Genomic DNA, 26,927 nt, shown 5'->3' with positions numbered 1-26,927 from the left:
AAGGCCAGTGCGGTTGAACCCGTTCCACCAGGGGCAGAAGGGCTAGGATTCTATTCTAGGTACTTCCTTGTGCAGAAAAAGGCAGGGGGGGTGCGTCCCATCGTAGACCTAAGGGGCCTGAACAAATTTCTGGTTCGAGAAAAGTTCAGAATGGTTTCTCTGGGCACCCTTTTTCCCATGATTCTAGAGAACGATTGGCTATGCTCTCTGGACTTAAAGGATGCTTACACACACATCTCGATACTTCCACCTCACAGGAAGTATCTTCGATTTCGGCTGGGAACACAGCACTTTCAGTACTGTGTACTGCCCTTTGGTCTGGCGTACAGTAGGTCTTGGGGGTTGAAGAGGGCTTCTACAGTTCAGGGGAGAGGGAGAGCTAGGGGACACAGCATAAAGTTTTAGCCAAAATTGCACCAACATTTTCAGCTAAACCTAAACAAGGCCAAATGCGAATTTCAGGCCAGTTTCGGTGCAAAAACCAAAACTGTCAGTATCTAGCACAGGAGCCTTCTTATAGTGCCCACGCTTCCAAACTGCCTGCACAGAACTAAATACACCCTCTGAGGCCCTTGCAAAGACTAAGATCTTCCTCTGCCATTGTCACGTGGAAGAAGGTCTGCAACTGTCACAAAACGCCTAGCACCCACCTGGGACTAACTCTGTGGCCACCTAAAGGGTATATCCCAGCACTGCTCAGGCCTGCCTTTATGCCAAAAAAATCTGGGAATGTGAGACCAAATCCTGAGAGTTTTGAAGAGATTTTTTTTTAATGGTAAAATTTCTGGGGAACACGTGGACTCTGAGCATGATGGACATGCACAGATTGAGCTCCGTCTCCTGCGTCAAAACTTTCCTTTACCATGCATGTAAACCCCCGCTTTGTTCAATATATTACTATTGCTGGCATCTTCAAACATCATGGCTTCCTCCAAAAGCAACAAACAGGATTCACAGCCCACAGGTCAAGGAATTAAGTGCTCGAAAAACAAGCTGCCATCGCCATGCAAGTCTAAGCCTGAAGCCAGGGAGGATCTTTTGCTGAACTCACTCATGCATGAACTCCTGCAAATTCTCTTCAAGGACAATACGGAATCCTTTGCAGAACTAAAATCTGAAGTATTAACTATCGAACAACAAAGCGCAGCCCATTCCTCTCACCTTGATATATCTGAAAATAGGCTCGATGCACACGATTCTCAGTTGCAGGCCATTACCAAAACCACATGAAAGAAACAAAACCTAGAAAGAGACCTCGAGGATCTCAACAATCGTTCCAGGCGCAACAATATTAAAATTTTGGGATTACCTGAAAAATGCGAAGGCAATGATGCAATTTCTTTAAAGATGGCTTACCAAAACGCTACAACTTTTTTTTCAAGACTGATAAAATTCGAATGAGCTCATAGAACGCCATCTTCTCTGTCTACTGGAGCCACGAGGCCTTGCCCGATCACCATGCATCTTCTCCAATACCAGCATGCAATGCAAATACTTCAAATTGCCAAAGCTAAAGCTTTTTTAAAATTTGAAGGCCAGAATATTCTGATAGTGTCAGAATAAATTCTTGGCATATATATCTAAAATGTCACCTGACATCTTTCTACAATAAACATATGTTAACTCTAAACATACACATTTATTGAAATACCCCTCATCACTAGTAGAGGAGTGTGGTAGCCGTGTTAGTCCACTCTTAAGGTTATCAATAGAAATCAAACAAAATAAAACATGGAAAAGAAAATAAGATGATACCTTTTTTATTGGACATAACTTAATACATTTCTTGATTAGCTTTCGAAGGTCGCCCTTCTTCCTCAGATCGGAAATAAGCAAATGTGCTAGCTGACAGTGTATATAAGTGAAAACATTCGAGCATTACTATGACAGTCTGACAGGGTGGGAGGATGGGGGTGGGTAGGAGATATGCATAGGGACATCAAAGCATATCATTGATATTCTAACAGGATGGGTGTGGATAGGTGAGGGGAGGGTGATCAACAGAGACATACAGCTTAATGGTTTATAATGGGCTAGTGACTTCACAGTGAGAATCCTGAAAGGTAACTTTAAAACCATACAAGAACGTAAGACCTTTGAAGTCAGAATGATTGAATACTTTAACACCCAACAGAAAGGACTTAACAAGGATCTGGGGTTCCTAGCCCATAAAGCTGTATGTCTCTGTTGATCACCCTCCCCTCACCTATCCACACCCATCCTTTTAGAATATCAATGATATGCTTTGATGTCCCCATGCATACCTCCTACCCACCCCCATCCTCCCACTCTGTCAGACTGTCATAGTAATGCTCGAATGTTTTCACTTATATACACTGTCAGCTAGCACATTTGCTTATTTCCGATCTGAGGAAGAAGGGCGACCTTCGAAAGCTAATCAAGAAATGTATTAAGTTATGTCCAATAAAAAAGGTATCATCTTATTTTCTTTCCCATGTTTTATTTTGTTTGATTTCTATTGATAACCCTCATCACTAGAAATTGCTTCCCCAGCCTTGGGGGGGGGGGGGGGGTGGTACTGCTATTTTCACTAGATTAGCACTATCGCTTCCTGTTATCTCTTCTGTTCACAAAGCAGAGGGCAGATGGTCATATATGGAAACAAAAGTTGGCTCCTCTGTATAATTCTGTGCTGTATTTATGCTCCTAATTGTGATTCTCCGCTATTTTTTTTACTAATATAGCTGAAACCCTTACCCCCTTTTTACCTTCTTCCTTCATACTCGGCGGAGATTTTAATCTAGTTTTAGATTCCATTGTGGATAGACAGTCACAATGTGCTGCACCTTCTTCTAAGAGCAGACCAGTTAAAAAAAAGTATAGTTCAATCTTTGGAATTACATGATACATTACATCCATGTAAAAATGACTATACTTTCTTCTCTGCACCTCATAAATCCCATTCAAGAATAGACTATTTTTTAGTATCCCAAGACATTGTATCTACCACTGAATCAGCTGATATCCTATCGACCACCATCTCGGACCATGCACCTTATCGATTTGATTTTTTTTCTCCATCTGGATTAGAAATCTTTGAGCTTAGAGATTTATTTCAAAATTGATTGGTGTACCAGGATTTCAAAAGGCTATATCAAAAGGGATCTTGTTGCTTTTTTAATAAACCTTCAGACACATCTACATTAATTTGGTGGGATGCCCTAAAATCATATATATGAGGTGTTATCATCGGGTTCACCTCTTAGTGGCATAAGTTAAACAACACTAATTTGATTCATCTAGAATCTGAAATCAGAAACTTAGGAATACAATATGCTTCTAACCACAATTATAGGACATTTCAAGCACTATGTACTTGGAGATCTGAATACAATGGTATGTTTAACAAATTATCTTCACATCAAGCTATCTCTTTAGGCACCCTGTATTATTCAGAAAACAATGATTGGACGGCTACTAACTTCATATTTAAAAGGTAAGACACAGAAATCACATTCAAACCGTCAAAAATCCTCAATCTCAAATTATAACAGACCACATTGATGAAAGTTAAAAACAAATTTCCAATATTTTTATTCTTCACTATATTCATCTGAAATACATTCCCACGATGAGAATATTTCAGTTTCTTAAAAAGCTTCCCATACCACAACTTACACCATCTCAAATTAAGAAATTGGAGGACCCTATACACCTTCCCGTGAAGGTCCAGATGGATTTTCTGCTGAATATTATAAAACCTTATCTACCCAATTAGCACCACTATTGCTACAATTCTCTACTCACATAGTGGATAATGACACAGTCGGTAGTACATTCACTGAAGCAAAGATAGTAGTTCTGCTCAAACCAGGTAGAGAGCCCACATTAGTACCCAATTATAGGCCCATATCATTAATTAACCTAGACATCTATGCAAAAATCCTCGCCAACAGATTGGCCCCTGTTATGCCCACTATCATTCACCCTGATCAATGTGGATTTATGTCTAGCAGAGCCACCAGTGACAATGCACGCCTGTTTTGCAATATTTTTCTTTTGGTGTACAAATCATCGGACAGATTTGTTGCATTGGATTTGGAAAAAGCATTTGATCGGGTTGAATGGAGATATCTTTTTCTTACACTTGGATTTGAGCCCAAGGTTATCAAAACGGTTTATTTATTATAGCAATGTCTTAAGGCATTTATTTTAGTGAACAATAAAACATCACAATATTTTTTGCTTTCTAGAGGAAAAAAAGACAGGGTTGTGTTGTCCCCTCTTGCTGATCTTATTTAATAGTAGTAAAAAAAAGGCCCGTTTCTGACACAAATGAAACGGGCGCTAGCAAGGTTTTCCTCGGCTCCCCTGCAGCCGCCCATGTCCAGCGACCCTCCTCTCCCCCTGCAGCCACCCATGTCCAGCGACCCTCCTCTCTCCCCTGCCCCCCCTCCTGCCACCCATGTCCAGTGACCCTCCTCTCTCCCCTGCCCCCCCTCCAGCCACCCATGTCCAGCGACCCTCCTCTCTCCCCTGCCCCCCCTCCAGTCACCCATGTCCAGCGACCCTCCTCTGGACATGGATCAGCTGTGAGGCATGTGTCCCCCGCCCCCGGGTTCTGAAGTTAACATCATAATGGCTACGGTGATGTCAGTCTGATCTACGGAGCCTAGCAGACCATCTCGGAATGAGCCGCGTTCCCAGGCAGCAAGTCAGAACGTTGGAGGTGAGAATTATTATATAGGATAGCCATAGAACCTTTAGCTATAGCATCACGATCTAATGGCTCTATTAAAGGAATCACTGTGGAGGATTGTGAAGTTAAACTATCCTTATACACAGATGATCTGCTGATATACACCACAATCCCCTCCGTTCCCTGTGTTTATTCTATAATTGACAAATTCTTATTAATAAGGTACAAAATTAGCTGGGGAAAAAATGAATGTTTGCCTTTACATGATATGTGTTCCACCCAAGATTTGTCACATTTTCAATTTAAGATCCATCTATTTCATATTAAGTATTTAGACATATATTTATTCAGAACTATCCTGGACATTATTCAGACAAACACAGATTTCCTTATACAGAATTTAAAATTGTCCATAGCTAAATGGTCCCCTCTCCATCTTAGCTGGTAGGGCAGATTAGAGGCAATAAAAATGACAGCCCCCAGAATTAACTATTTACGTAGCATTCCACCAATTCCATTACCTCAATCCTTTTTCAGAACTTTGAATTCTTTACTTTCTCGCTTCTTAGGAATTCCAAACCTGCTAGGATTTCTAGCATGGACCCTTAAATTACCAAAAAAACAAAGGAAGAGTCAACTTTCCTGATTATGCTTTATACCACAACTCTTACATTTCTCTCCTAAGGTTATTGCTGGTGTAACACTGGTCACAAATTTGACACTCCCATCTGACTCAAAATTGAAGCCAATTTGAACAACCCTTACCCATTGCACATACTAGCCAATACTTCCCCTAAGAATTTCACCATACCTATCTCTTCTACACCCATTGTAATTGCAACCAGGAGGACATTCTGTTATTTGTCCAAGTCCATACCAAAAACAGGTAATACTAGTGAGGATATAGTTCTCCGAGGACAAGCTTGTTCTCGCATGTGGGTGACGTCCATGGCAGCCCCAGGTCCGGAAAATCTTCCTAGCAACAAAGGTTGCTAAAAAGCCTTCAAGCGTGCAGGTGCAGTCGGCTTCCCGCCCGTCGCGCGAGAGTCCCGCTTCAGTCTTCTTTTTTCCGCGGTTAGGATCGGCTGTTTCGCAGTTGCTATGTGCCCCAGAAAAGAGCCTTCATTTTTCAACGTTTTTTTTCTCCGATTCCCTTCGTCTTCGGCTCGCGTTTGTGCTGTGTCTTCGAAAAAAGAAAAAAAAAAGTTTGTTTTCCTTTATTTCTTAGTTTTTCTCCATTTAAGTTTCCTTTTGTTTGCGTGTGCGGCCTGTTTGGCCACCCGTACGGGTTTTCCATTTTTTGTGTGCCCTTCTTTTGTCACCATCGCGAGTTTTGATTTCGCCACCGCTATTTTCTGTCGATGACATCGAGGATCGCCAGCGGCTTGAAGAAGTGCACTCGGTGCAACTGGGCAATCTCAGGCACCGACTCTGACACGTGGTTTATCCAGTGCCTTGGGGCCGATCATTGCCCCAATGCTTATATATTGTGTCTTAGCCTTAAAAAGCGGACGCAAGCATCGAGACAAGCTCAACGGGAACGTCTGTTTGGAGCTTTGCCCGCTACTTCGGTGTCGATGTTGACAGCGGTACCGAGATCGGCGGCAGTGTCGCTGTCGGCACCGGAGAGTGCATCGACGTAAGCAGCGCAGGTAATGGCTGTCCAGAGACCATCACATGCTGGCAGTAGTGAACCATCGAGTGGGTCTCCACCTGCCTCGAGGGCTCCTGCTGTACAGGCCCATCGGGACCGACCTCTTTCGGACCTGACCCCGAGGAGATGTGTGGATTCCACGTCCTCCTCGTCGGTACCGAAGGGTACCGGTGACGTGCCTCGAGAGAAGGCGAAGAAGCACCGTCATCGGTCCCCTTCTCGTCACAGTACCGAGTGCTCCGGGGTGGCGAGGGATTCGGCACCCGGGAAGCATCGAAGCCGGGAGGACCGCTTACCCTCCGTACAAGAGGTGTCGATGTGCCTGTCTCCAGACAGCCCAGTACCGCGTCCTCGGCAGATCCTGGCTTCGACTCTTGCACCGATCCCAGTCTTTCTCGATAGACACTCTTGACGAGCGCCTCCGAGCCATTCTTCCAGGGATCCTGGAAGGGCTGCTGAGACCGTCTGTTCCAGTACCGGCGGTGCTTGCGCCTACGGTACCGTCGATGGATGTGGCGGCTGGCTTCGATGTCGGTGCCGCTTGCGGCATCGGCCTCAGCTGCCACCCAAGTTCACTCCCCGTCGACATCGATGGAGGGAGCTTCATTGCCGCCAACACGGGAGTCAGCTTCTCGGCATCGCCATCGGGGCCATAGCTCCTCGGCGTTGAGACGGGCTCGGCTTCAGATCACATCACTTCCCCATCTCCCCCATATGCATGACTAATTTATTCTGCTGTACATAGAGAACACCAGTTACAGGTAAGCTACTTTGTTTTCTAATGTTATCTTTTTTTCTTCATCTTGGCTTCATTTACCTTGTAACTTGCTTCCTTTTATCTTGTTCTGCAGAGCCTTTCTGGCAAATGGTCAGCTGTCATTACAAAGCTGTCCTTCATGAAAATTTGAATGATTCCACTTCATGCACATCAGTGTCCATTTGCTCATCTGCTTGCAGCACTGTTCTCTGACCAAAGGAACAGTGTCCAGCTGCCTTAATACTGCTTTGATCAGCCACAGACTAGAAATCATAAAAGCCTTGGGTTTTAGGTTGTTAAACTTCTATTACCTTCTTTCTAGAAGTTTGAATCAGGAATCAACTCAGTCTCCTCCTATGCTAGCAAAATGTAGAAAGCAAGGGACCAACGTTCTTGGCTCCATAAGTGTTTCCTTAAATACTTATTCTTGTCTTTCTGCAGGTGGTTTTCCTGGTGGAATGGGAGGAATGCCTGGCATGGGAGGGATGCCTGGGCTCAACGAGATACTCAGTAACCCTGAAGTTCTTGCAGCCATGCAGGTAAAACCTTGGAACAGATGTCTAGAAGTGATTTTGCGTAGAAGGTTTAATCCTCCTTTAGCAGTGATGGTTAAATCATGTCTCTGGGGTTGGGTGACAGGGCATTAACTCCCATATTTGGTAGCATTTAATTCCAACAAAAGGCCAACAAAAGACCCTCCTTTTCTCCCAGGACAAGCAGGCTTATGTTCTCACAAGGGGGTAGACGATCCGCGTCGCCCAGGGTCGGCATGATAGCCAGCAAAGAAGTTTGCAAGAGCCTTCTGGAGCGTGAGGGGCGTCCCAGTGCGCATGTAAACAGTGCTTTCCCATCCGGTGCGACAGTGCCTCTAGTTCTTTTTTTTCTCCGCGTGAGTAACGGCGGTGTTTTTCTCGTCGCTCCTCACACGCACCCGGGAAAGAGCCTTTTTGTGCCTCAGTGCTATTTTTTATTTATTTTTTTTGTTTAAAACAAAAAATTCCCTTATTTCTTAGTTTTTCTGGCCAGCATTAGTTTCCTTTCTTTTTCCGGTGCGGGCCGTTTTTCAGGCCTGCTCGGACGGGTCTCTCTCCTTTTTTGTGCCTTTTTCTTTTTTTTTAGGCACAATCGCGACTTTTGGTTTTGCTGAAGCAATTTTTCCTTCTATGTCATCGAAGACTCCCAGTGGCTTCAAGTGTTGTAGTCTGTGCAACCGGACCATCTCGGGTACTGATGCACACTCTTGGTGTATTCAGTGTCTTGGATAGCCCGGCAAATTGTGTCCTTTGGAGGACCCAAATTTCCTGAGAAGCTCAACATGAGAAACATTTTGGAGCTTGATCCGGTTCTTCGGCATCGAGGGCGGCTGCGTCGATGTAGAAGGAAGCATCGACATCGGGAGTTGAGGTAGAAATGGCTGCTGAGAGATAGAGACACTGGGAGCAGTGAGGCTGCATCGAGGCCTCCTTCTGTACAGGCTCCCTGGGGTCGTCCATTGTCAGACCCAACCCCGAGGAGACATGAGGATTCGACGTCGTCCTTGTTGGCACCGAGGAACTTGGATGAGGTGCATCGGTCAACGGCCAAGAAGCACTGACACCAATCTCCTTCAAAGCACGGTGCTGGGAGCTCTGGTACACCGAGGGACTCCACTCCTGAGAAGTGTCGACACCAGGAAGATCGCTTCCTCTCCATTCAAGAGGTGCCGATGCATATCTCTCCCAGCAGCCAAGATCCTGCTCCCGCATCCCGATAGATTCGCAACCTGAGCTCCAACCAGCCCCTCAGCCTTTACCGATGGCAGCTCTCGATGAGTGTATCCAGGCCTTGCTTCCAAAGCTTCTGGAAGGATTGATGCAGCAATGTGCATCGGCATGGGAGGTTCCTGCCATGCCTTCTGCTGTGGCCCTGCCTGGCCCCCAGCCCACTGTGCCAGTTTCGATTGCCACCCAGGCCAGTACTCCGACGTCAGTGGAGGAAGCTCCACCAGAGTTGAAGCGGGAGCCTGCTCCTCGATGCTGTTCTTGAGGGCAAGGGTTCTCAATGTCGAGGTGGTCTCGGACATCCCTGAGGGAAGTACTGTCTGATACTGAAGAACAGCGCTTGTGGGAATCGGAGGAGGATCCCAGGTACTTCTCCGATGAGCCCTATGGGATCCCTTCTGAGCCTTCCCCTCCACCTGAGAGGAGACCGTTTCCACCGGAGAGCCTCTTGTTCACCTCTTTCATTCGGGAAATGGCTGAGGTCATTCCCCGTAGAAGTGGAGGATGATCCCAGGGCCAAGATGCTCAAGGTCCTGGACTACACCTCCCCTCCTAAGGAGGCAGTGAGGGCTCCTCTCCACGAGGTACTCAAGGAAGTCCTCGTTAGGAACTGGTGTCCCTTTTCTCTGTACGTCCCTGTGGTCCCTAAGAAAATTGATACCCAATATTGGATCCACAGGGAACCTGGGTTGGTGAGGTCTCAGTTACCCCACGGCTCCATGGTGTTGGATGCTGCTCTCAAAGCCAGGAGTTCTAGGGACTATGTCTCAGCTCCCCAAGGCAGAGAAGCTATAACCCTGTACTCTTTTGGGAGAAAGATGTATCAGGCCTCTATGCTCATTGTCCGTATTCAGTCTTACCAGCTCTTCACGAGTGTTTACTTGTGGAACTTGGTGAGGCAGCTGTCTGATTTGGGTGATTCGCTCCAGAGCAGGCTGAGCCTTTTCGCCAGTTCTTCAAGCAGCAGAAGGTGTGTCGCAAGTTCTTGGCCAGGGGCACTTTATGACACTTTTGACGTAGCATCCAGAATCTCTGCTCAAGGTATAGCAATGTGCTGACTCTCATGGCTGCGTGTTTCTGATCTGGAACATTCGGTCCAGCAGCAGATGGCGGATGCTCCTTGCCGGGGGGGATAATCTTTTCAGATTAAGAAACACACCGAGGCTATGTCCTCTCTCCCGCCAGATGTCTTCTGCAGCTACCTCCTCATCCAGGAGGTTTTTTGGTAAGTCGCGGAGTGCCACCTATTCCTATTCTAGGCGTAAGTACACCCCTGCTGCTCGCCAGCCTGCACAGGCTCAGCCCCATATCGCTTGTTCTCGTCAACAGCGTGCACTCGGGGCCCCTGCTACTCCCCAGCAAAAGCAAGGGACGAGCTTTTGACTGGCTTCAGCTGCGCATAGCCACTATCAAAGTGTCCGTTCCGGACGACTTGCCAATCGGGGGATATAAGAAATAGGTTTCAGATAACCTGAGAACCTATACAAAGAAAGAACTTCAAAAACAAATTTGTGAAGCAAGTCTTAATTAATTTATTATTTCAAAATACAGTCTTGCAAGAATGGGTGTCTCTTATGGTAAGCAGGCACACACATCCTTTAACTTTTACAGCTTATATTCCTTTCCCTTGTAACATAGGTTTCTGCCCCTAAATTCTTCATTGGATATTGATTTCATATCTATAACCTATTACATTAGTTCTACACATCGTATGTCAACCTCCACCCCTCATTGGCGTTCCTCTTTTTCTTCTGAAAACTTTCCATAGTTAGAGTCTCTGTTTCTGGTGTTACCTTTGCATGTGTCCATCCAGTGGTAACTTTTGGACCATGTTTGGGTGAAGTTGGGGTGGTCGTTGGGAGGTGCCTTGCCCCGTGGGGGTCAATGGGTGTTTCCGCTGGAATTGTACAAAGATTTAGGATTTCAAGACCGCCGTTTAACATGCTGGAAGGCATACAAGGCCCACAATGCGCTTCATGAGGCGGATCCGGTATTGTACTGGGAAGCTGCAAAGACGGTTTTGAGGGGAGAGATCATAAGTTACTCTCATTATGTGAGGAAAATGAGGGACAGAGAAATTCTGAGGCTAAGTTTGCAACTATGTAAGGCCCGGCAGCAGTGGGGGGCATGCCCATCGCCTGAATGACACCAACAACTCCTTGATCTTCAGGCAGCGCTGAATTCTCTCATCCACTAAAGAGCCCTTAAATTGCAGGTGTATTATAGATATGTTATATCATCATGGCAGTAAAACAGGGAGGTTGTTGGCCCGTTTGATTCATTTGAAAGGGGGCCCCCAAAAAGTCTTTACTCTCCGGGGGGGGGGGGGGGGGATTAGAGGCCTCGCAGATGAGGCTATAAGTGATATTTTTTATAATTACTATCGGCGACTTTATGCCTCGCCTCCAGAGGAGGGACTCCCCAGATCTTTATATATAGAGAGTTTGATCTTGCCTTCAATTGATCAAGCTGATCGCGAGGTTTTAAGCGAGCCTATACAAGAGAATAAGGTGGCTTTAGCTATTGCCCGTAGCCCCCTGCTGAAAGCCCCTGGGCCAGATGGCTTTAGGGCAGAATTTTATAAGCCAAAGGATGGGAGAGGTGGTACCCCCCCCCCTTACTTGCTTGTTCAATAAGATTGTGGAGTTAGAGGCCATGCCAGAATCCTTGGATATGGCTCACATCATTGTTTTGCCTAAGCCAGATCGGGACCCCATGCTCCCGGAATCATATCGTCCAATTTAGCTTCTGAATTATGAAGCTAAGCTATTGGCAAAAATCATGGCTAATCATTTGGCGCGAGTTTTGCCCAGTATTATTCATGAAGTGCAGGTGGGCTTTGTACAAGGGCGATCAGTGGCTAAAAATATTCACAAAATACTCACGACGTTGGAATATAGGCGTCAGAAAGAGATGCAATCCATTCTAGTTAGTTTTGATGCAGAAAAAGCTTTTGATAGGGTGCATAGAGATTTTATTTTCGCATCGCTGGAAACTTGTGGGTTTATTGGGTGCTTCATCTCAGTCATAAAGGCGCTGTACTCGTCGCCTAAGGCAGGTGTGTTGGTGAATGGGCATATCTCCCAGGAATTTCCGGTGCTCAGGGGTACTAGGCAGGGGTGTCTCTGTCGCCTCTCCTGTTTGTGTTGACATTGGATCCCCTTATTAAGGACATTATGGCGAATCCTGAGATTAGGGGTATTCAGGTGGGTTCTTGTTTTAAATTGGCAGCGTTTGCTAATGACCTTTTGGTTCATATAGCAAATCCGAAGGGGTCCCTTGCCACCCTGCTGGATTTCATATTAATTTTGACAAATCGGAGGCTCTGCCATCTTCGCCGCAGCTTCAGAGAGTTGGGGGGAGGGAGTTTCCATTAAAGTGGGCGGGAGATTCCTTTAAGTACTTAGGTATTCGTTTAGCAATGGATGTTGCATCCCTGTACCGGCTCAATATTGGAATACTCATGGACAATACCAAACGGTGTTTAGAGGCGTGGAAAGATCTCCCTCTGTCCCTGTTAGGGCAGGTGAACTTAATAAAGATGGTTCAGTTTCCATGGTGGTTGTATGTTCTCCAATCGTTGTTGCTTAGGATTACAAAAAGAGACCTGAGGGGCCTGTGTCAGCTTTTTAGCGGTTTTTGTTGGAGGGGGGAAAAGCCCCAAAATGTGCCTTTCAGTCCTGATGGGGGGCATGGGTCTCCCCAACTTACTGTCACCCACCTGTTCTGCGAACAACACACAGTTCAATTATCCCTTTGATATGTAGTCGCGTGAGCCGAGGTTTACTGTGTGCAGCTCACAAAAAGGCGAAATGAACATAAACAAACATCATCCTGAGAAAGATGTTACCGGATGAATGCATTAAAAATAAGTATTAATTTCTATGAATAGAATCAATTTGATTTACATCAAATTCAAAACCACACACTTTAGTAAAAAAATAAATATATTATTTATTTTAGTGCAAATTAAGGATTATATTGCACTTGCTAATTTATAACCATTAGTAAAAGTTAAATGTTATCAATGTTTCAGTATCCTACTGGATCTAGTTATCACACTCTAAACTATTTTTCTTTTCAGTAAGAATAAACAGAATTATTTCTAATCACAAATAAGAATTACCCAACTACTGACACGTTTTGCATAAATTTTCCTAATATAACTATTTTAGATTTTTTTCTTTCCTCAAGATTCTCAGTCCCTTAAGATAAGTATGTAAATGCAGTGCCAATGCAACGTGTCTCTCTCTCTCTGTCCAGAGTCCAGTTATCCTTATTTTTCCTGTAGTACTTAGCTGGATTCCTGCTTTCTTGACCTTGGGATCAATTCTTCTTTCTTGGTTGACTTTACTTTGGTCTTCTTCCTAAACCTTAAGAAATAAAAGGAGAGATTCTGCCTCCCTGCAGTGTATGTACTCTAATATTAGCCTGCCTGCAACAGGAACCTAAACTGTAATCTAAAATAAGCAAAATAAATTAAAATAAAGTCTCTGAGTCTGATTTCCTAACTTGACATAATACACATTTATTTCTTTTCCCTGACTAGGAAAGAGCAGTTGCTGAAATTGCAGTTCATCACTGATCATGTCATGTCATTCACACACACACAGTCAAACTGAATTCACTCAGCTCTAAGAGGTTCTATTTCAGTTAAGCCTTTACTTTTACCCTTCTACATCCAATGTTTTTCTACTTGGCAGAATAAAATATCTTTAAATAGGATTCCAACTATCTTTCAGCTTAAATAATACCAATATCCCAATTAAAGCCTATGAAGCAGCAGCTTTCCTTTTTAAAGAACTAAATCAAAACTGCTTAACTCACAGTACAAACCTCTTATACCTTTAGTACTCCCAATCAGTATATTCCCAGTCAGTCTTTTATTATTACTCTCAATGTTTGTCAGCTATTCCTTCCTCACAGACCTCTCACACACAGACACACTTAAGCAGGTCTTCTCTCATGGAAATCTTCTGTTGCTCTCTGTAACTGTCACCAAGCACAAACAGTAACAGGAGTAGTGCAGCCAATCAGGCATCTCTATTTGAGACCATATTTCCATACAGAAATTCCATCAGGTATTTTAGGATAAAAACAATATATAAACCCTTCGTTTTGGACTCAAACTTCACAATTTAGGTCATAGCCATGGCCTAATGTTTATTCTCTAAAACTTCCCAAGAAAATTGAACCTTAAATACCCAAACTAGAATCCTTCAAAAATGGACTCATTTGCATGAATTCTAAACTTCAAAAACCTTATAGCTAATAAGTAAAAGTTTCCAGCATCTGAACTCTAATCTTGAAATGCATGTAATCCCCTTTTAAAATATATTTTCAGTATTTTTCAACTTGCCAGTGTCAGTGCAGGTCTCCGTTGACACTACTGTGCGTGCGTCCCAGAGCCTCCTTCAGCTCCCAGATGCCAGGTACTAAATAAATAAAAAATTCTTCCACTGGTTACATTACAACAATACAACCAGGCGTGCTTATTACGTCACTTGGGGGACTGGTGTGGTCGGACACAGATTTTTACACCTACAGAATTAGAAAGTGAATATTTTGCACCCTATAGATTTTTTTCATTGCTCAACTTGTCTAAGGCACAAACGCCTCCTCATTTGAAAGGAAGCATGCTATTAAGGCCGTTGCAGGAAGTGTGGTGTTTTCTAGTGGAGCAACTGGGAGCTAATCCGGCTGTGTCTGATCTACTCACTCTCAGGGGTAATGAGTTTTTTCAGCCAGGCATGGATAATCCGATTTTGGTTGAGTGGGAAAGGAGGGGTATTTATAATTTGGAACACGTTTTGGAAAGAGAGGGAGGGTTGATCTTCTTTGAAAGGTTACAAGAACAAGTGGGACATCTGTGGGGTAACCGATTTGCCTATGCGCAACTTAAACATTACGTTTCAACCTTGGATAAGACGCAGTTGGCGATGCATTTAGGTGCTCAGCTCCGGGAGTTTTTTCAAGGGATTGAGATTAGAGGCCTGTCGGTTTCGAGTCTTCGCAAGGTCCTGATGAAGGATATCCCTGAAAGAGACTTTTCTTGGTTGAGGGCTAGTTGGGAAGAGGATCTGGGGATGCCATTGGGGGATTGGGATGTCGCTGCTACGTTACGGCGGATCCTTTCGCTCATTACAGAGGCGAGGCTTAGAGAATGTGGATTCCAGGTAATTATGCATACCTATTGGACTAAAGTTAATATTGCGCACGTGGTGGGCAATGGGGAGTTGGGCTGCCCTAAATGTAATCATCAGAGACATACTTATTTTCATGCTTTTTGGCTCTGCCCTAAAATCAAACCCTTCTGGGGGAGGATTAAGGGTTTGTTAGAGCATATGCTGGTCTGCCACCTTCAAGGGACAGTGGAACAATTTTTATTAGACAAGCTGGGTGCATTTCGTCCCCTGGGTAAATTTAGCATCCTGCTGTGTCGCAAGTTTAGTTTGGTGGCCAAAAAAGTAATCTTGCAATATTGGACATCAGCAGACTCCCCAGCATTTTGGCACTGGCGGAATCAGATTCATCTTCTGGCCACTTGGGAGGCCAAGGAGGCTTGTGGGTCCCATAAACGTAAACAATTTTTTTTAAGCTTTGGAATCCCTATTTGCAGCAGTTGAGTCCACAGGGATGAAGTTTCCTTATTAATAATTTATAAAGTTAGAAAATGATAGTTACAGCTCTTCCGAGTCGCTCATTGTAATAGGAGGTGGGAAGATTGGGTTAAGGAGGTGGGATGGAGGTGGTGAGAGGGAAGGGAAGGAGGAGGGGAGAGGGGAACTGGGTTACACTGAGTTGATAATACCATTTTCTTGTTACTATGCAGATCATTGGCTGGTTGTAACGGCTCCTGTTGTTCCTTGGGAGGGATACAGGAATCAGGTCCCTTCGAGACAAGGGAGTTGTGCGTTATTGGGGAGGGAAGTTTCAGTTTAGAAGGTTGGTTAGTTGGGGGGAGGTTGGGGTGTGTATCGCTCTTTGGACGGGGGGGGGGGGGGTGTGGATAGGGGTAGGGGGCAGAAAAAGTAAAACGTTGATGGAGTATTTTCTTGCTATTACTATGTTGGTGTATTTTAACGGGTTGTTTCCTGAGATTATTGTCAGTTTGCCCTGATGTACCATCAATAAAAGTGTTGAACTATAAAAATCCTCTTCCCCTCTTACCTCTTTGTTCCTTAATGTCTATTTTCTTCTTAACTACTTCATTTAGAGTATTCATCATTATTGTAGCCTTATGCTTTTGTTTTCTTCTTCCCTCCTCACAATCACCTTCCGTGCCTCTGTAAGAAGAGTCTCTATAGATTCCTCATTCCATCCCTCAATCTTCTGCAATTTCTTTTGAATAGCGGGCTAGGATTTAGTCACAAGATGTATTTTCAGGAGACCCTGTCCCATAAGATCTTCTGAGGTCAGCCCTGAGTATTGTCTCATTCTCTCCCTTAATCTTTAGAGAAAGGCAGATGGGGTTTCATCCTTTTCCTGATGGACCACAAAAGCCTTTGTTATATTCTGATATTTAGGAACTGCCTCTTTTATTCCTGCTATTATCAGGTTTCTGAGATCTGACACCTTTACGATCGCCCTTGTTATTATTCCATCCTGGATCTATATTAGGGTTTTTCTGCTCTACAGGTACATTCCCTCCCCCTTTCTCCTCCGGGGGGATGTTCTCATTCCCATATTTTCAAGGCAGCGGTTCTTATCATAGGCCTTTCTTCCCCTGTAAAGAGGATTCCTAATATGGACATCAGCTCTTCCCATGTATATATATTTGGTCCCAGGAATTGATCAAACTGTTCTGCTAGACCTGCCGGGTCATTTAATAGGGGCTTCATTTCTTTTTTAAAGTTTCTTACTTCCCAACTTGTGAGAGGACTACTTACATACCCTACAGTATTCCCCATGGGCACCTCCCTCAAGGGGAACATATTCTCCTTGTCCTTCTTAATGCTTAATTTTGAGGCAAGAGGGAAACTGTCTAGGTCTCTTTTTAGCCAATCCACTTCATTCATCCGTGGTTTATGTGCTACTGATTGGTGAGGTGCTTTACTAATGGGTGTAATTGACCCGGAAGCCTCGGGCTGTTCTTTTTCTAATACCGGTTCTGTGGCGGGCTGTCCAACTTGAACTAGAGCATTGGGTTCAATATGCTGTTCCAAAGAGTCAGGGACATAGGGTGGGGGTACGATTTCTAAGGGGTTCCATTTATTGGGGGGGGGGGGGGGGGAGGTTATATCTAGCTCCTCATCCTTCTTCCCTTCCCTTTGTCTTAAGTGGCATTAGTACTTCTACATTCCCCACCAAACATGAGGCATATTCTGACTCTTCTTTAGAGGGTGGTTCCTTGCTGCTAACATATAAATTAAGAGCCTGACATATCCAGCTTTCCTGTGTTCCATATTTGGGCCAGAAGACGGCTGGAGGCAAAATACTCCATTTTTGGCCATTCAGAACATCAGTAGTGAATAATTTTCTTCCTGTCCTTATCTTTTGTACAAGATACATCATTCCAATATTTTAACATTCTCCCTAAGGGACTATTTGGAGGAATGTCTGAGGGCAAGGATTCCACCTTCCCTTTTCCTTTATCCCTGGCTAGCCTATTTCCCATTGTGAATACCCAGAAGTCTTTCAGCTTTCAACTCGCACTTCGTCCCATCTCCGGCCGTTCTCATAGAGGAACGGAACCGCGGACCAGAACTCTACACTCGCTTCATGTCTATGACACGTCTCACTTCATACATCTGCTTTCACAATTCCAGCTACCAAGGTAGTACTTTTATTAGTCAGTTTTTCCTTACCTTGGTCCATGCACGCAGTTCCCTGGCGGGTGTGCCTACTTTAAATCTATGCCTTGATTCACCAATTCTAATGTCTCAGGACCATGTGTCAGTCAGGACCTCGATCCCTCGCTACAGACCTAGGGACTATTGAAATCAATAGGACGCGTCTTCCCGAGGTCAGCAGCCAGCCACCGATGCCTCTGATTATGCCATCCCGGATGAGCCCCCAAGCTGTAAGAAATAGGTTCCAGATAACCGGAGAACCGATAGAAAGAAAGAACTTCAAAAACAAATTGGTGATGCAAGTCTTAATTTGTTATTTCAAAATTCTTGCAAGAATGGGTGTCTCTTATGGTAAGCAGGCACACACATTCCTTAATTCTTACAATTTATATTCCTTTCCCATGTAACATAGGTTTCTGCCCTTAAATTTTTCATTGGATATTGATTTCATATCTATAACCAATTACATTAGTTCTACACATCGTATGTCAACCTCCACCCCTCATTGGCGTTCCCCTTTTTCTTCTGAAAACTTTCCATAGTTAGAGTCTCTCTTTCTGGTGTTATCTTTGCATGTGTCCATCCAGTGGTAACTTTCATGCTTGGCTTACATTTTCTTATCTCAGCCTTCAGACCTTTGTGTCTTAAGGCCTTACATAAATTTCTGCATCATTAGTTTCAGGCATGGTAGACTGCATCCTCCCCCCCCCCCCGCCTACTGGTTATAGCTTATCTTGCTTTTCACATTGCCTGCTAGCTAGCAACACTCTGTCTTTCAAACTTCCATTCCTTCTGTTAGTATTTTAAAGCAACCTAAAATGTTATATTAATCCTTTATTTCTATGTATTAATGTGGTGGTCCTTATTAGAAAGGGCCTGCAATATTAGTATACACACACTCGTACACAAGTATAGTTACACCGCTTATCTGCAAAGGTTTCCTTTCTACAAGGGCATAAGCTATGTATTTTACTTCTGTAATTTTGTTAATGAAAAAGCAATTCTCTTGTGGACAATTCAATCAAATTTCATGGTAGGACTACTTTTCTAAATTCCGCCTCCTCAGACACTGTTGACATATGCATCCAACCTTGGCTTTTGTGAGTGAAAGTGTAGCCTAGTGATTAGTGCAGCGGACTTTGATGTTGGTGAACTGGGTTCGATACCCACTGCAGCTCATTGTGACTCTGGGCAAGTCACTTAACCCTCCATTGCCCCAGGTACAAATAAGTACCTGTACATACTATTTAAACCGCTTTGAATGTAGTTGCAAAAAACACAGAAAGGCAGTATATGAAGTCCCATTTCACAGCCCGGCATAGGAGCCGACTCCGTGGGTGCTCGAGCACCCCCAATATTTCACCCACCGGAAGTTCATTCCTTCCCTCCCTTCGAGTTCCAGGCCCCCTCCCTCCGAATTTTAAGTCATCTACAGTGGTGGAAATAAGTATTTGATCCCTTGCTGATTTTGTAAGTTTGCCCACTGACAAAGACATGAGCAGCCCATAATTGAAGGGTAGGTTATTGGTAACAGTGAGAGATAGCACATCACAAATTAAATCCGGAAAATCACATTGTGGAAAGTATATGAATTTATTTGCATTCTGCAGAGGGAAATAAGTATTTGATCCCCCACCAACCAGTAAGAGATCTGGCCCCTACAGACCAGGTAGATGCTCCAAATCAACTCGTTACCTGCATGACAGACAGCTGTCGGCAATGGTCACCTGTATGAAAGACACCTGTCCACAGACTCAGTGAATCAGTCAGACTCTAACCTCTACAAAATGGCCAAGAGCAAGGAGCTGTCTAAGGATGTCAGGGACAAGATCATACACCTGCACAAGGCTGGAATGGGCTACAAAACCATCAGTAAGACGCTGGGCGAGAAGGAGACAACTGTTGGTGCCATAGTAAGAAAATGGAAGAAGTACAAAATGACTGTCAATCGACAAAGATCTGGGGCTCCACGCAAAATCTCACCTCGTGGGGTATCCTTGATCATGAGGAAGGTTAGAAATCAGCCTACAACTACAAGGGGGGAACTTGTCAATGATCTCAAGGCAGCTGGGACCACTGTCACCACGAAAACCATTGGTAACACATTACAACATAACGGATTGCAATCCTGCAGTGCCCGCAAGGTCCCCCTGCTCCGGAAGGCACATGTGACGGCCCGTCTGAAGTTTGCCAGTGAACACCTGGATGATGCCGAGAGTGATTGGGAGAAGGTGCTGTGGTCAGATGAGACAAAAATTGAGCTCTTTGGCATGAACTCAACTCGCCGTGTTTGGAGGAAGAGAAATGCTGCCTATGACCCAAAGAACACCGTCCCCACTGTCAAGCATGGAGGTGGAAATGTTATGTTTTGGGGGTGTTTCTCTGCTAAGGGCACAGGACTACTTCACCGCATCAATGGGAGAATGGATGGGGCCATGTACCGTACAATTCTGAGTGACAACCTCCTTCCCTCCGCCAGGGCCTTAAAAATGGGTCGTGGCTGGGTCTTCCAGCACGACAATGACCCAAAACATACAGCCAAGGCAACAAAGGAGTGGCTCAGGAAGAAGCACATTAGGGTCATGGAGTGGCCTAGCCAGTCACCAGACCTTAATCCCATTGAAAACTTATGGAGGGAGCTGAAGCTGCGAGTTGCCAAGCGACAGCCCAGAACTCTTAATGATTTAGAGATGATCTGCAAAGAGGAGTGGACCAAAATTCCTCCTGACATGTGTGCAAACCTCATCATCAACTACAGAAGACGTCTGACCGCTGTGCTTGCCAACAAGGGTTTTGCCACCAAGTATTAGGTCTTGTTTGCCAGAGGGATTAAATACTTATTTCCCTCTGCAGAATGCAAATAAATTCATATACTTTCCACAATGTGATTTTCCGGATTTAATTTGTGATGTGCTATCTCTCACTGTTACCAATAACCTACCCTTCAATTATGGGCTGCTCATGTCTTTGTCAGTGGGCAAACTTACAAAATCAGCAAGGGATCAAATACTTATTTCCACCACTGTATCTTACTTCGTCAGGGTTATGGCGGCAGCAGCGGTAAAAAGCGTGCAGGCTCGCTTAGTTCAGTTTTCCTTTCTCTCAGCTCTGGTCCCGCCTTCATTTCCTGTTTACGCAAGGGCGGGACCAGAGCTGAGAGAGAGAAGGGAAAACTGAACTAAGCGAGCCTGCATGCTTTTTACCGCTGCTGCTGCCGCCGTAACCCCGACGAGGTAAGATAGATTACTTTTAAAATTCGGAGGGAGGGGGTCTGGAGAAAGGGAGGGATGACGACTCTGGAACTGGGAGGGAGGGAGGGAGGGGGAGGGAAAGGAGGGGGGCCTGGAACTCGAAGGGAGGGAGGAGGGCCTGGAACTCGGAGGGATGGGGGGAGGGAGGGGGGACAAGGGAGAATGCATGTAAAAAAATTTCAGCTCCCCCAATCATTTTGAAAAGTTGGCTCCTATGCACCCCGGGGACTTGGTCTGCTCAGAAAACAGATCTTCATATCAACCTCCTTGAGCTGAGGGCCATTTGGAACACCCTAAAGTCTTTCAGAGATCGGCTACAGAACCAAATTATTCTCATTCAAGCGGACAATCAGTTTGCAGTGTACAGCATAAACAAGCAGAGGGTACCAGTTTCTACCCCTTGTGTCAGGAAGCAGTGGGAATGTGGCAGTGGACCCTCTTTCACAGAATGGTACTTTGAGCCACTTACCTACTAGGAAAGCACAACTGCCTGTTGCACTGACTGAGCAGGGTTCTGCAAACCGCATGAGTGGTCCTTCTACTTGGGCATAGCCTGCAAGATCTTCCAAGCATGGAGCACCCCCTTGATGGATCTTTTTGCCATTCATCTCAACAACAAAGTCCCCCAGTTCTGTTCCCAGCTCAGATAAAATGGTGGACTAGCATTAGATGCCTTTATCCTACATTGGGAGAAGGTAGTTCTGTATGCATATTCTCAGATACCTCTCATAGAGAAGACTTTGCTGAAACTCGAGCAAGACTAGGGCGCTATGATCCTAATTGCACCTTATTGGCTGAGGCAGATCTGGTTTCCTCTTCTGGAGTTGTACTCCAAACGTCCATGGACGTTGAGAGCACAGAATTTATGTCCATGGACGTTGAGAGCACAGAATTTATATCCTTGGACTTGCTTGAGTGTCCCGCATCTTTCTGGCTACCAGGAAAGACTCCACTAAACGATGGATTTACCTTGAACAGAATATGTTAGGTGCACGTCTTTTGAAGCATCTTATTTGGTTGTCTCACAAGTATCTCTTTTTGCCACCGGACCTGTGTCCCTTGATTCTCTCCACCCTTCACTGTTGGGATTTCCTGTTTGTTAATTCTAGAGCTATCTTATCGCATCACACACCCATTGCAGGAAACCCTTTGTTCCCTCCGGGGGTTGGTGCTGGAGTTTTTGTCTCGCTGGGCACGCTTGGGACACCTGGGGGTCAGCTTTTTGATGATGAAGACTGTATATCTTTTCAATCTTTAGCAGCCACGTATCAGCTCTCGCCCTCTGACCAATATGCTTACGTTCAGCTGTAGCACTTTTTGACTAGCCCCACTATTTGATCTTGTATTGTGAGAGACAATTCCTACTTGGAAGATTTATGTGAAGATTCAAGGAGTACTAAAGGCCTCATTACCTGCCTATATTTGCACTTGAGTAACATAAATCAGTCCCATTGTATCACCTTCACAGGACTAATTGGGAGCGGGAACTGGGGGTAGTTATATCTCTTGATGATTGGCTTACTATGGAAAAAGCTTTATTGAAGACATCTATTGCTGTGCCTATTATGGAAAATTCTATTAAGGTGTTTTACCGTTGGTATCTCACCCCAGTTAGACTGCACCACATGTTTCAGGCTGCTTCGCCTTACTGTTGGCACGGCTGCCTAGAGAAGGGTCCCATGGTTCACCTTTGGTGGACCTGTCCTAAGGTACGAGCTTACTGGAAGGCGGTTGAGGCCCGTTTGCAAGGTTGGCTGGGTTACAGTGTTCAGTGGCACCCTGCTGTGTTTTTGTTTGTTAGAAAGCCGCAGGGGCTCACTCGTAGCCAGTCAAGTGGCTCGCCTGAACTTGGCTAAGCACTGGAAGCATGTGTCAGTTCCTCCATTGGTGCGGTGGATTTCCAAACTATGGTATGTCTGTGATATGGAACGTTTGACTGAGACTAAGAGACGAGCTCAAGCAAGGTGGGAGGAAATTTGGGCTCCATTCTAACTGATCTCTGGTTTGTATATTGTATTTTGTTTGGGGGGGGGGGGTCTTTTATTTTGATGAGTGCTAGCTGCTGTCTATGTATTGTCTTCATCCACGGGTTAGGGAGATGGAGGGTGTGGGGTGGGGAATATCTTCCAAAGGTCTGCTGCACAGTCTGGTTTGTTTCATTATATATTGATCTGATTTTCAAAAAGACAGGAAAATTGTCAGTCTTAGTCAGTTTGTTGGAGTGATTGGACACTGTACTTTGTTCTTGTGGTTCTATTGGTTCTTGTTCTTAGAAATTTGTGTCTGATTTCTCAATAAACTTCGTATAACGATTAATTGCTCACCCCTTGTTTTTTCTCGTATTCCCAAACAAGAGAATTTGGAGACCATTTTATGCTGAAATGTATGTCTTTTAACTTCATTTGTCTTTTCTCGGGAGCTACTAAGTTAATAATTGCTACACTAAATCAGACCAAAGGTCCATCAAGCACAATATACTGTTTCTAACAATGGCCACTCCAAGTCAGAAGTAACCTAGCAGGATTTGAAAAAAATAAGCCTTTTCTACACCTAGCCATAAGGTAAATACAAAATAAAGTCATAATAAAAGCCCGTGCTGCCTCTGATGTACTTTATAAATTTAAGTGCGAGTTGTTAAACGGGGGGGGGGGGGGGACTTAGTAAGTGGTGGTGAGCTACTTTTTCTGTTTGAAACCACCTAGAATGTCAAATATGTAAAGAGAACAAAGTTCAGATGACCCCTTCACCTGCAATCTAGTTTCTTGAGTATTGATTGAACCTGGATTTTGAGATCATGTGCTAGTACCCTGTATAAGCTTTCATTGAGTTTTTGCTCACTTGTTTTGGTTTTGTTTCTCTGTGGCAGGATCCAGAAGTTATGGCAGCATTCCAGGATGTGGCACAGAATCCTGCTAACCTGTCAAAGTACCAGAACAATCCCAAGATAATGAACCTGATCAGTAAACTCTCCGGCAGCTTTGGCCATCAAGGATAGAGTGGACAAGGACAGAAGCCTATGAAGATGAGCTGGGATGTTGATAGCCAATAGAGATATTGCAATAACAAGGAGAGCCCATAGTACCTCTGACTGTTTAGAGAAAAGCAATAGGGTGTTCTGTGGAAATGCTGTGCATCTGAATCCTATATTGTGGTGACTAATTTTTGATTATTCAGTATGATTAAAACAATTATAATCATATGAATTGTCCCCTTCTGAAATGGTACTCTACCCTGTTAAGTGTTAGAGTAATCAAAAGGCATCTGCATCTTATACATAAAACATATGAACCTAATTAAAGATTTTAAAAAGTATCCCCTCCCCCTCATTTTATTTAAATTAGCCATAAACTGGTATATTAGGTTTCTTTGCCTCCAGTGAAGTACATTTTCATTTTGCTTGTGGAATTCAGACTCTAAAAGGATTTGGAAGGTTATACATTAGCATAAAGATGCCCATGCTTAAAAAATATGTAGGCCTGAATTTAGAAATACATGTAAATGAAAAGATTTAGATTGTTTCTTCTGTACATACTTAGAGAAACCTGCTAGGGTGAACTAAATGAGAAAAGCAAAGCTATGAAGTGGGTCTGATAATTTGAGGCACTCATCCTCTCTGCCACCTTTGCATGTTTCACATTTTAAGCTGTCTGTAATAGGTAAGATTGCATTCACAGCTGGTGTTGACAATGTCTTTAACACAAACTGATTTAGTTTGAGAGGTCCCCTGCTATGCCCCAAACAACTGTGCTTATTCTTTGTAAGAGGCCCTATTAGCAAAAGAAGAAACTTGTGTACAGAAAAGCATGAAAGGTGCTAAATATAAACTCATCCTTGTCCCCCAGTTACTGTCTTGAGCCTAGGCATTAAGCTTCTTTATGTTCACAGAGCAGATATACCTTCCACTTGCATTACATCCTTGTCTTGTCCCCTGAAATATAGCTAGATTACTAAGTAATCCACAAGGCCATGCTGTCTTCCCTGGCTGTGCTATAATGTTGTATAAGTATACCAGAAAAGCAGCTTATATAGAGCAGCATTGTGCAATTGTGGTTACACCATTAATTTCCCCTGTATTAGAGTTATTGAAGATGGAGTAAATACAATGTTATGCAAGCACTAACATTTTTGAGTTCTAACAGGTTTTACCCATAGCAATTCCACATTATATAATTCGTACATCTCTTTACATCTGTGATTAAACAACATTCAAATTTATTTCACTGCCCAAAGTATAATTCTTTTCAGGACTTAGCATTGTTCCACTTCTTTTGTCTTTACAGAGTAACAGGGGTGAGGGGCAGGGAGAGTGGATATGAACTGTCCAGAGTGGCAGGACCCCAGGGGTAGGATATTAACTCATTCTTCAAAAACATGCACACACCTGCTAAACCAGGCCAGATAAGTGGGTTATGTTCTATCAGCAGATGGAGGCAGAGAATCTGGAACTTATCAGTATTCTCTGCCTCCAGGAGATGGGAGCAACATGGACTAGTACATCACATTTTTTGTTGTAATTCCCATGGGCATCGTGTATGGCCTGTAGCCATCAGATTGAGTCCCAGTCACTGGTATGAGGTCTCAGGAATCAGTCTGCAGAAATATATAGCAATTGAAATTTTAGTCCAATTCTGCCCCAAAGCCCCATCACTTGGCTTGGTTAGGTTTAAGGGTCCTCTAGGATACTTTCTAGTAGGGTGAGCACCTCTTCTACCTACCTTGATTTATGTTTGTTAGAATTTACTGAATCTTTTTTTTTTTAACATGTAAAAGTGGTGTACATCATGAAAATAAAATTAGGAAAGGAATACCATTAATTTAGAGGAAAACTTATATTCATCCTATTGTAAACCAAAATGTACTGATCACCTGTCTTCCATGGAAGCTAAAATGTTATTAATAAAATACCTCAGCAAAAAAATGAATCTTAAGGTAATTACATTTGCTGATCACACAGTTATTCAAAGTTGTTAAATTGCAAGAGGAGCCTGGGCAAATGGCAGATGACTTTTAATGTGAGCAAGTGCAAAGTGATGCATGTGGGAAAGAGGAACCCAAACCATGATGCAAGGTTCCAAATTAGGAGTCACCGCCCAGGAAAATAATCTAGGTGTTGTCATTGATATGTTGAAACCCTCTGCTCAATGTGCAGTGGCGGCTAAGAAAGCAAGTAGAATGTTAGGTGGTATTAGGAAAGGAATGAAAAACAAAACTGAGTGTGTTATAATGCCTTTGTATCGCTCCATGGTGTGACCGCACCTTGAGTACTGTGTGCAGTTCTGGTCACCTCACCTCAAAAAAAGATATAGTGGAATTATAAAAGGTACTACTACTACTATTAAACATTTCTATAGCGCTACCAGACTTACGCAGCGCTGTACAGAGAAGGGCAACAAAAATAATAAAAGGGGATGGATGACTTCCCTATGAGGAATGGCTAAAATGGCTAGGGCTTTTCAGCTTGGAGAAGATACGACTGAAGGGAGATATGAGGTATATAAAATACTGAGTGGAGTGGAACGGGTAGATGTGAATCGCTTATTTACTCTTTCCAAAAATATTAGGACTAGGGGCCATGCAAAGAAGCTAGTGAGTAGTACATTTAAAACAAATCAAAGAAAATATTTCTTCACTCAACAAGTAGTTAAACTCTGGAATTTGTTGCCAGAGAATGTGGTAAAAGCAGTTAGCAGAGTTTTAAAAAGGTTTGAATAATTTCCTAAAAGAAAAGTCCATAAGCTATTATTAAGATGGACTTGGGAAAATCCACTGTATATTCTAGGATCTTGCCAGGTCCTTGTGACCTGGATTGACCGCTGTTGGAAACAGGTTTGATGGACCTTTGGTTTGTCTCAGTACGGCAGTTCTTTTTTTTTTTTTAATAGCTTTTATTGAAGGAAGAAAAAAAATACCACTTCATACAGCATATCATAATTCACTGTAAACATAACATCAACTGTGTACAAAGAATCGTACTACCAAAATGAGCCATCTAGCAGTAATCCATACTATTCTATAAATTACCCCTACCCCACCCCATCCATGCTCCCTAACCC

The 26,927-nt window shown here is 43.9% G+C and overlaps 1 protein-coding gene across 1 annotated transcript in view; it reads left to right on the top strand.

The window, feature by feature from the left end:
- The window catches only part of ST13 (ST13 Hsp70 interacting protein), a 201,386-nt gene extending 176,142 nt beyond the window's left edge, over positions 1–25,244 (top strand). Inside the window, exons 11-12 of the mRNA XM_030203001.1 lie at positions 7,513–7,610; positions 23,741–25,244. Coding sequence (XP_030058861.1) covers positions 7,513–7,610; positions 23,741–23,869 — 227 coding nt within the window. The 3' untranslated portion in view covers positions 23,870–25,244. The remainder of the gene's footprint in view (positions 1–7,512; positions 7,611–23,740) is intronic.
- The last annotated feature ends 1,683 nt before the right edge of the window (positions 25,245–26,927 follow it).

The sequence above is a fragment of the Microcaecilia unicolor genome, chromosome 1 (assembly GCF_901765095.1).
Source record: "Microcaecilia unicolor chromosome 1, aMicUni1.1, whole genome shotgun sequence".
In the NCBI taxonomy this organism is placed as follows: domain Eukaryota; kingdom Metazoa; phylum Chordata; class Amphibia; order Gymnophiona; family Siphonopidae; genus Microcaecilia; species Microcaecilia unicolor.
This window is presented reverse-complemented; position numbering and strand designations above follow the sequence as displayed.